Below are 9,752 nucleotides of genomic sequence, written 5' to 3' on the forward strand. Positions count from 1 at the left end.
TTTGGCACAGCAGTTCAAAGCAGCTGTGCCCGTCCCCGGGGAGCCATGGGGATGGGTGCTCCGGGAGAGGCGGTGGCGGCAGAGACGCTGCCGGACAGGCTCGGGCGCTTCCCGCTTTGCTGCGTGCGGCGCTGAGCTCTCGCCAGGTTCTTTCTGTGCAGCGGTGCTGCTGGTGGGACGTGGGGCTGCTGGCGAGCTCGGGCCACGCTACTGGCAGTGCTGAACGGTGTGAGTGCAGGTACAGAGAGAGAGAGACGGTGCAGAAGGAGGAGAGGTCTGCTGGGAAGGCGTTTGTCTTCCAGAGTGTACCCGGCTGCTTGGGAATCCATCTGGAGAAGAAACCTCTGTGCAGATCCCAGGGCAGGTAACCCTGCGCAGGTGAGAGCTTCGGCTGCGAGAGCAGCGTGAGCAGGTTGTCACCCCGGTGGGGTAAGGTCTGTCCTGGGCCTCGCAGGGAGGGCAGAGAAGGGCCTTTACCCACCAGCGAGCTTCGCTCTCTGCTCTGAGTTACTGCGTGTTGCGCCGTGGCCTCATGGCAGGCAGCGTGCCCGAGGGGTCGGGCTGCCTGCGGTACACGTCCTGTGCCTCTAAAGCGCGATGGGCTTTTCGACTTTAATCCAGGCAGGGACCTGTTTGCAGAGAGGGCTGAGTAACGGCCCAGGAATTTCGACAAGCTGGCAAAACTCATTTGGCTGATTGCCTTCTGCCATTTGTGCTGCGGGTCTGGCCAGCCCGGCGCTTTGCAGACAGCAGATCATCTCGTGTGCGAGTCAAAGAGAGCCCCCCCTCTCTGTGGCGTGCGTACCCTCTTGCTGCCTTCGCTGTATCACAAAGCGGAAGAAAATTAACGTAGAGACTGTTTAGGAGCACCGCTGGTACTGCAGAGAGCTCTGCTTGACCGCAGGAGGATGAGACGGAGCTGTTGCTGTTGGGATTTGGCTGCCGAGCTTGCTGTGTCTCGCTGGGAGCGGAGGGAGCCTGGCTGCGGCGCGGAAGGGTGCTCTGTTCGTGCTGGCGAGTGTGCGTTGGATGCTGAGGTGCCGGGTTGATTCTTCCCAGGCTTTTGTGTGAAACCAGCTGAATTGGTGTTTCAAAGGCACGAGGGAGCAGCTGCATGGGGTGCTCCCGCGTGTGCTTCCCTGGGATACAGGCAGGGAAACCTTCGGAGGGGAGATTGGTGTATTTTGGGGCTGCCTTGGTGTGCTGTCCACTTTCAACCTGCAGATCAACAGACTGAAACACACTTTTCATATCAGAAAAACATAAAGGCTCTGAAGATGAAGTCCTGTCATAGGCTGGTAGGCAGGAGTGAGGTTTTGCTCCAATCTAGGGCCAGCGTTGGGTGCCCTAATAATAGAGGAGTTTCTTTGAGGGGGAGGCTGTCAGGACAACAGCCTGTGCTCCAGCACGAGGCGGGATTTGCCCAATGGCTCGGTGAAGCTCTGCCTCTCTGTCCAACTAAGCTCTGTGTGCTCTTTCCCCAGGGACTGTCACTAGCCCATCTGTTGCCCTGACTCTTGCCCTTGGAGGAAGCCAGACATGGGGGAAACGGGCAAAGAAGAGTATAAAATACAGTCGTTCGACAGTGAGACTCAGAAGCTGCTGAAAACAGCCCTCAAAGGTCAGCAGGCTTTTTACTAGCTCCTCTGCCGTGCGCAGCTTGGCTGGCATGTGAGCCTGGATGCTGGGACCCCTTTAAGGAGCACCAATTGCTAAGCATAGAAAAGCTGTTTCATAAACGCTGCTCATCCGTTACTGGGTCCCATCGGTGAATCTTCTCCACGAAGGTCTTTGCTCCCTGCCTCTTCTTGTTCCCTCTCACCTTCTCCCCGATATGTCATGGTGCAGCTGTTCAAACTCAGCTCCTGGTTCTCATCCTTCTGGTTTTCCCTGATTTTGGGGTACCCTCCTCTCCTGCTCTAACCCAGCATCTCTCCCCAGATTTGGCCTCTCACCCCTTTCCAGTCCCTAGTTCCTGCACTCTGCCCCTTCCCACTGCGGGGCCATCGCATCCTCCCAGACCCCGGCATCTCCTGCTCACCAGTGACGTTCAAAGCCCAGTGGGAGTTTGCGCATGTGGCTCCCACTAACCCAACCTTGAAGCAGTGCTGGGCTTTCAGATCAACTTCTCGCTTCCCCATCTTACTTGCCTTCCTCCATCGCTTTCCCATCGTGACGGCTGTGTCTCCAGCCGGGGAGGACCATACACCGTTGGAGATGGTATCTCCAAAGCACCTGGTGTGCAAGAGGAGCTGTGGCTCTTGATGTGGGAGCAAGCATGAAGTTTTGCACCATACGACGTGGTTGTACCAGGCCCTGCGCCGACCTTGGTTGTTTTTCAGGTACCCCAAAGCAGGCAGGGCACAAAGCGTGCTGCGTTCTGACAGCGTTTCTCCTCTCTGCAGACCCCAGCAACGTGGACCTGGAGAAAGTGGCCAATATTATAGTGGACCAGTCCCTCAAAGACTGTGTGTTCAGCAAGGAGGCAGGGCGCATCTGCTACACCATCATCCAGGTGAGAGCTCCTCGTGTCCGGGCAGCCGAACGCTTAAACTCTGCGGGTCGTCCCTAGGCTGGGCCAGGAGAGGGTTCGTCCCTGACCCCTCAGCCAGCGTTCCTCTTCTTCCGCTTGCCCCGTGCAGCGGCAGCATCCAGCCGAGCAGCCGGCGAGCACGGGCCGTTAGTTGCAGCTTTCCCACCTCTCTGGGCAATCGCAGGAGGGTATCGGCACGGTGCTGCATCCTCCAAGCGCCAGCATTCCCCCCGCGCCCCTCTCACGCCCCCATTTCATCCCTCCATCCCGCTTCTGTGGGCTCGTAGGCAGAGAGCAAACAAGTGGGCCAGAGCGTGTTCCGGAGGAGCCTGATGAACCGGCTGCAGGAGGAGTACAAGGACAGGGAGGAGCTGCGCACCCGCTCGCTCCAGGCGTGGATCTGCTACGTCACCTTCATCTGCAACATCTTCGACTACCTGAGGGTAAGGAGCCGGAGCAGGAGCACCCGGCTGCTGCTGCCTCGGGGTGCCAGAAGGTCCTGGGCGTCCAAAGACGCCAGGGCAGGGGTGTCGGATGGGTGTCGTACAGAGCCCCAGGGCCGTGGGTTGGCATTGGGGGGCAGAGCGGGTTCTCAGCAGAAGGATGCTGCCGGGGCTGGTGCTGCCTACGGGCAAGTGAACAGGCTTGGAGAGGCAGAGCCATCTCTGGGAACAGTCACAAAGTCTGAGCTTTCTCCTTTTGTACCTGCGGTTTGAAATCCCCTCATTTGCCGGCTCCCAAACGTCCCAGATCGAGCAAGTTCAGTTGCTATGAGGTCCCGGGGGGAACCGTGGGTGCTCCCGTCATTTCTAGCCCACGTACTGACGGAGTTTGCCTGCAGGCCTTCGCGGCAGCGGATGTACTTGGACGCCTGCTTGGTGTCGATGTAAAAATGATGCAAGGAGAGCTGCAGGCAGGAAAAATGCTGTTGCACCAAGTCTATTTCCCATGACTACCTGCTTACATTTAAAAATAGATGTTTTTTACATCATTTGTTCAGCTTCTCTGGCTCCTGGAGACTCGAATGTCTGGTCTCCTGCATAAATCCCACCAATGTGGCATTTGGCAGCACAACTAAATCCTGTTCCCTTCTCCTTTGAAGAGCAGGGAGGGAAGGACTATTTAAAATAGCTTCAGACTCCTCCCTTTCTGTCTCCAAGCTGACGATGGCTTCTGCCTCCTCGCAGGTGAACAACATGCCCATGATGGCTCTGGTGAACCCCGTTTACGACTGTCTGTTCCGGCTGGCACAGCCCGACAGCCTGCGGAAGGAGGAAGAGGTGAGCGTAGGGAAGAAGGCTGCCGACGCGCCTGTTGTCCTGCCAGGGACCAGCAAAAAGCACAGCCCGGGGAGGGGACGCAGTCTCCGCATCCCCGTGCGGGGGAAAGCTGCCTCCCTGGTGTGTGCTGGAAGGAGACTCACTGGGCAGGAGGGTTTGCAGCGCAGAGGGAAGCAGGGTGGAGGTGCGGGCTCTGACTCCCTGGCCCAGGCTGTGTGTCCTCCCTCGGGGCAGCTTTTCTCCATATTGCCCAAATGTCATCACTGGGGACCCCGTAGCCCGGCCGTCCCTCGAGGCCGGGGCTGTCCGGTGTTAGGCGGGTTCACCTCCCATCACCTGAGAAAAACACAGACAACGACTCTCCCCTGTTCTCACAGAAACCAGCTGCTTTTCCAGCGGCCCTCCTTGCTGACATCTGGAAAAGCAGCCGTCACGCTGACCAGTAAAATGTGGGGGCCCTTGGATGGACCCTTTGGGTTTTTGTCTATCTTAACACAACCCTCCCACCCCTGCAGCCCATCAACTTTCCCTTCTTCTCCAAAGACCCAGTTAGTGCCCCTGTTTCCTGAAAAAAAAAAAAACCAAAACGGACTTTCTCAGAGCTTTAGCATGTGTTCCAGCCACTTCCCTCTGTTCTTGGAGGCACCTCCTTACGCTGGCATCGGCTTCAGCCTTGCCAACTCCTCGTGGACATCCTGCAGAAAACTAATGTTTTTCCACCTGTTGCAGGTGCATTTCTCTGGCAATTTTGCCTGAGAGGCAGGAGAGTTCAGGATGTGCATTTCCAGTGCTTTTGGCAGAAGAGACATTCAGCCTCTTTTGCCTCCCAGATGACAGCGACTTGGGGGAAGCAGAACTGTTGCCTGTTGGAAATCCAGAACAGAGGGAACAGGACGATTTGGTCCATAGGCGACTGATGGGGACCACAGAGATGTGCCAAAGCTCCCCATTCCTTTGTACTCAGCCATCTTCTTCTCTTTCTTCTGAAGGTGGACTGTTTGGTCCTACAGCTCCATCGCATCGGCGAGCAGCTGGAGAAGATGAACTCCCCACGGATGGATGAGCTCTTCTCCCTCCTCCGAGATGGTTTCCTCCTGCAGGAGGGGCTCAGCTCCCTGTCCCAGCTCCTGCTGCTGGAGATCATCGAGTTTCGGGCTGCCGACTGGAAGATGACGGACGCTGCCCAGAAATACTATTACAGCGAAGTGACAGATTAACCTCTCTACAGCAGAGGTGGAGAGATGTCCCCAGCACTTTCACCAGCAAGCTTCGTACCAAGTTTGAATTTCTTTTCACGTTAAGGTTTTTCTAGCACTTCCTGTAAATAGGGTTTATACTGGCTAGAGCCTCTGGGCATGTAACTGTCAGGCTGTGACTGGTGCTAACCTGACTTTGGAGGTTTGGAGAGGTGGGAAGGGTCGGAGCACGTTTAACCCAGCAAGTTCTCCCACTGATTTTGTCTTAATATTGCGCTGCTGCCAGCAAAGGGTAAGGAAGGATTCCAGCTCAAACCAGCATTTTACATGGGTGTTAAGGCAAGCACAGTTTAGGCTGAGAGCGTTCCAGCTCACCCGAGAGCCAGCAGAGCTGCGGGAGGCAGAGGGGAAATCTTTCGCAGCTCAGGTTGAACCTGGTTCTCCGGGACAAGTCACGGAAAACACCGTGGCCTCACGAACAGCTCAACCAAGTGCTGTCTTTCCCAGACTCCTTCCAGCACACTGCCTGCACCTGCACGCACAGTCTCCCCCACGGGTCACCAGCCACCAACACCTGCCCCAGGGCAGCCTGCAGCAGGACAGGTCCCTGAGCACATGTAGCTAGGAACAGGTTTTATAAGTTTTATACAGTAACTGTCATGTTTTTTTTCAGAATTTAGTGAGTTTCCACTATGGTATGTTTCTTATAAGAATGGGAGAGGAAAAAAGGAAACAAAAGTCCATTGAAGGATTTTTTTCTAATAAAATTTTTCCACTAACACGTGACCTGCTTTCTCTCTGTGCAGCTGCTGAGCTACGAACAATACTTAAAGATTGCTCCTGACTGAAGCCTTAAGGCTTCGAAACTCATTTTATCCTCCGGTGTAGGGTGTCAGTGTGGCTTTACACAACCGGGGTAGTCAGAAAGAGCGGTGTGAGACGTGAGCAACAGAGACAAAGGTTCGGAACCGAGAAACTTTTCCCATAAAACTGGTTTTATTTTTTGTGTTAACATTCCCATCAAATCTGTGCAGACAATGTTGCTGATGACCAGAACCAAAAATCAAAAAGGGCCTTTTATTGCCTGTTGTACCAATCACGCTAAGGCTGGTGGTTATGGTATGGAATAAAAATCCAGCTCTGCTCTTCGCTGTGCAGCCCAAACCATTGCTGATTACAGGAGCAGAGAGACTTAAAAGTCCCCAGGAAACAGGCAAGTGAAAGATTATTTTGTACAGCATTGCTCTAAGAAAACCATCTAAAGCTTGTCTTCACAGGAACGTGATTATGAAATAACTAGAGCATCCGTGCAGGGGTCGGTAACTCTTTCAGATTCCCCCTTCCCCCATCCAAACAAGCACAAAGGAAATTAACTTTGTGGGGATGGGATGGGCTTTCCCTGGCTTGGTTCAGAAGCTGTCTGGAAGGGATCTTCCACCTTTCCCTCTTCTTCCCAGCTTCTCCCAGGCAGGTGGCCCTGGGGCTCTGCTCTCCAGACCCGGGGGCTGGTGGCATTGCGTCCCGTGCAGAGTCCCTACCACCAGCGGAAGTGGGCGTAAGCCCGGTTGGCCTCTGCCATCTTGTGCAGCGTGTGCTTCTTCTTGATGATGGGCCCTTCGTTGTTGAAGGCCTGGAGCAGCTCCTGGGAGAGCTTCTCAGGCATCAGCATTCGACGGTTCTTGTTTTCCCTGCACTCAGTGATTAACCACTTCATGGCCAGGAAGCGCTTCCGATTATCCTTCAGAGGGACTGGGACCTGGGAAAGGTTTAAACCGTAACAGTTATCACACTGCAAAGGTGCAGTAACCTGCTCTTCTCCAGCGGTTGTAAAGGTCCAGCTGGACACGTGCAGATTTACACTGTGCTGCGACTCCAGTGGCAACACACTGCTCTCTGCAGTAAGACCAGCTCCCAACAGCTGATCTGTGCCAATTCGCCTCCTCTGTCTATAGAAACTGGCCATTGCTACCAAAATGGAAATTCTGATCAGCTTGGGTACTGCTGGCAGACACCAGCCTCGGTAAGGACTTCTGCCCTTTTTGGGATCCAGGCTGGTTTGTGCTAGCAGAAGTGGGAGGCGGTCACCACCCCCCTGCACTGAATTACAGAGAAATGCCTCCGCATCTCATTTCTCCATCAGGTCTTGAGTGTTGCAGAACCCATATTTAGAGACAGGTTCTGCTTGCATTTCAAGTATCGGACTGTATCTAGTTGACCTTTTCTGCTATGCTGACCTGCCCCGGGGCTTTGGTACCTCTACCCAAGCAACACAATGGAGCAGAGAGAATGGTACTGGTAGTCCCGGGACTGCCAATTCTTTTGCTGCCCGTGACTAATCTCTTGTCTCCTTGGACAACATTTGCTGCGTACTCCTCTTCTTATCTAGTCAGAGAAGCAGAGACCACTGCTGACAGGGGAATTACCATGCTCACAGGCTGAGGATCACCTTGGATGGGGTTTCTAGGTGCTGTTTTAATCTCGATTGCAAAGTGGCTCTCCTTCCAAGGAGAGCAAAGCTTGAGCCGAATGGGTGGAAACCAGTGCATCTGCTTCCCTAGCTAATTCTCCCCTGCCAGATGTGCTCCCAGGCCCCTCCTTTCACCTGGTAGGTTTTGCCTCCTTTTGTGATGTTGCTGAGCCCAATGATGGGCTGGCAGTTTTTCAGAGCCTGGTGGAAAATAACGTAAGGGTTGCATTCAATTGTCTCCTTCTCATCTTCTGGAGCTTTGTGGTACTTCTCCAGCTGCTTCCTCTTAATGGCCTCTAGAGTCTTGGGACAAAGACAAGAAAGGAGACATGCAGAGCAGATGGATTATCCCACTCCATGAAGTTACATCACTTTTACAAGCACCCCATTTCTCTTGAGCAGCTGGTTTTCTAGCCCTGTAGGCAACAGGTCAGTTGGGAATTCTCTAACCCAAGTTTTACTTCACCCCCTTCCAGCTCTTCAGTCTCTTTACCTGACATTGCATTTGGGGTGAAGAGGCCGAGTAGCACAGACCTGGGCCAGGAGCCAGGGAAGGGCAGGGACAAAGCAGAGACGGGAATACAGGCCTGTGTGCACTAAGCATCCTCCCCTCCAAAGCCTGGACTCAAGAGCCCAGAGCCCATGTGTTTTTCGGTCACAAGGAATGAGCAGTTGCTTGGGGAACATTTGGGCAATGTGTGTCCCCGTTTCAAGGACTGGAACACACCAGATGGGACCACCAGCTAATATCAGTCACTGTAGGTCACAGCAGGGGTCAAAGCTGTGTCATATAGGTGACATGTTTGTGGGACTTCATTGGCAAGATACGCAGAAGATAAGGCATGAAAGAGAGCTGGAAGGAAGATCTTTTGAGAAAATTATGCTTTTAAGGTATACTCTGAGTTGAAGGTTTAGTGCTGAACTTAGTAGTGTTAGCTTAATAGTTGGGCTCAATGATCTTAACGGTCTTTTCCAACCTAAATGATTCTATGATTTTACATAAGGTCCAAGAGATGGTGAAGAGCGGAAAGAGAACGTTCTCCGTTAAGCTGTCACCACCTGATCTGTGAGCTGAATGAGGTTGGGGCTTGTACAAAATCTACACCTGATCAGGTAAATAACGGTGTATTGTGTGTGCAGAAGGAAATGTGTTAGAACGCAGAGATGACCTGAGTTCTGGTAATTCCTAATTCCAGTGGGATTGACGTCTCAGCCCTCCTTTTTTTATTGTTTTAACATAACAGTGAGAAGAAATGTGAGTTCTCACCTGAGCCATAAGGCTTCTGGCCAGCACTTTATTTCCATTCTTCATCATCATATTGGTGAATTTACTGTAAACACAAAGCCAAATGTGATCTGATTTAAATTCTGATTTTATCACCCACAGAAATAAGCTCCCCCCTTGTGTTGTTCCCATGGTTAAGCCTGGGTGCTGCTAGATCTGCTGTAATTATCTCTAATCACTGTCAGTCAATGGACTGGCTTTGTGGGAAAAGATTAACCGAAATAAAGGGATTGTGCTGCAACAGAAGGAAACATGCAGCACAGCAAGTGAAGGCTGAGGAGGACAGCACAGCATTTTGGCTCCATGGGCCCTAGCTGTAACAGAGGTGGAGATGATGCTTTCTCTGACCTGACCATAGGGTCGCTGAACACAGAGCTGGAGACACTGGGAGGAGCCGCTTTTATGGGGCGAACAGCCTTAAGCTCCGCTTTTTCCTTTTCCTCCTCAGACAGCTCCTCCCAAGGTTTCCGATACAGTTCCTTGTTCACTTCTGGCTCTAAGAAACTGGGGTTGTAGCGACTCCATCTCACCTGCGTCAGCCTGCAAAGAGCAAGAGGAGAAGGAGAGCTGTAAAGTGGCACATGTGGTGTGTCGCGAGGGGGATGTGGACAGAGGCCAAGACGACTCGAGAGGCATCTCTGCCTGCCTCTCCATCGCTGCTCCTCTACCGCAGCAGATCCAGAGGCGCAAATCAACACCCAGGCCCACAGTTTTGTGGCAAAACTCTCCAGCAATCCCCACGCCACGGGGACGGGCAGTCCCAGGCCTCCCCCCTGCACCCACGGACCGGCCTCCCCACACGCCTGACGCCGTCAGGTCCCAGGGGGCGGGTACCACGGATAAACACCGCCCTGTGCTCGTGGGAGCGGGGCGAGTACCCCAAAGTGGGACTGGATTCATTTCTCGCAGCAGGAGGCGGCATTTTGGTGTGTTTTGGGGAGCAGCCAAGGGCGGGTACCGACATCCCTGCGCCCCTCCGACACGGCGGAGC

The 9,752-nt window shown here is 53.6% G+C and overlaps 2 protein-coding genes across 2 annotated transcripts; one reads left to right on the top strand and one right to left on the bottom strand.

Moving 5' to 3' along the window:
• Window positions 1-1,481: 1,481 nt before the first annotated feature.
• Window positions 1,482-5,249, top strand: MIF4GD (MIF4G domain containing). The gene is made up of 5 exons (XM_009895913.1): window positions 1,482-1,621; window positions 2,406-2,515; window positions 2,821-2,976; window positions 3,721-3,813; window positions 4,803-5,249. Exons 1-5 carry the CDS (start codon window positions 1,540-1,542, stop codon window positions 5,028-5,030), a joined length of 669 nt encoding a protein of 222 aa, XP_009894215.1. The 5' UTR covers window positions 1,482-1,539; the 3' UTR covers window positions 5,031-5,249.
• A 1,154-nt stretch (window positions 5,250-6,403) lies between these two features.
• Window positions 6,404-9,725, bottom strand: MRPS7 (mitochondrial ribosomal protein S7). The gene is made up of 5 exons (XM_009879965.1): window positions 9,640-9,725; window positions 9,110-9,301; window positions 8,744-8,807; window positions 7,612-7,779; window positions 6,404-6,765 (listed from the first exon to the last, which is right to left on the bottom strand). The coding sequence occupies exons 1-5, from the start codon at window positions 9,723-9,725 to the stop codon at window positions 6,544-6,546; spliced, it is 732 nt and encodes a 243-aa protein (XP_009878267.1). The 3' UTR covers window positions 6,404-6,543.
• Between the last annotated feature and the right edge of the window lie 27 nt (window positions 9,726-9,752).

The sequence above is a fragment of the Charadrius vociferus genome, unplaced genomic scaffold, assembly GCF_000708025.1.
Source record: "Charadrius vociferus isolate BGI_N301 unplaced genomic scaffold, ASM70802v2 scaffold260, whole genome shotgun sequence".
NCBI classification, from domain to species: Eukaryota; Metazoa; Chordata; class Aves; order Charadriiformes; family Charadriidae; genus Charadrius; species Charadrius vociferus.

What these genes read in the sequence shown, in the direction of transcription:
- MRPS7 (XM_009879965.1), bottom strand. Translation starts at nt 9,725, where the DNA reads ATGTCGGTACCCGCCCTTGGCTGCTCCCCAAAACACACCAAAATGCCG. An exon ending in TTCAGCGACCCTATGGTCAG is followed by an intron (nt 8,808 to 9,109) that starts GTCAGAGAAAGC and finishes TTGTGTTTACAG; the next exon opens with TAAATTCACCAATATGATGA. An exon ending in AAGGAGGCAAAACCTACCAG is followed by an intron (nt 6,766 to 7,611) that starts GTGAAAGGAGGG and finishes AACCTTTCCCAG; the next exon opens with GTCCCAGTCCCTCTGAAGGA.
- MIF4GD (XM_009895913.1), top strand. Translation starts at nt 1,540, where the DNA reads ATGGGGGAAACGGGCAAAGAAGAGTATAAAATACAGTCGTTCGACAGT. An exon ending in GCTGAAAACAGCCCTCAAAG is followed by an intron (nt 1,622 to 2,405) that starts GTCAGCAGGCTT and finishes TCCTCTCTGCAG; the next exon opens with ACCCCAGCAACGTGGACCTG. An exon ending in ACATCTTCGACTACCTGAGG is followed by an intron (nt 2,977 to 3,720) that starts GTAAGGAGCCGG and finishes GCCTCCTCGCAG; the next exon opens with GTGAACAACATGCCCATGAT.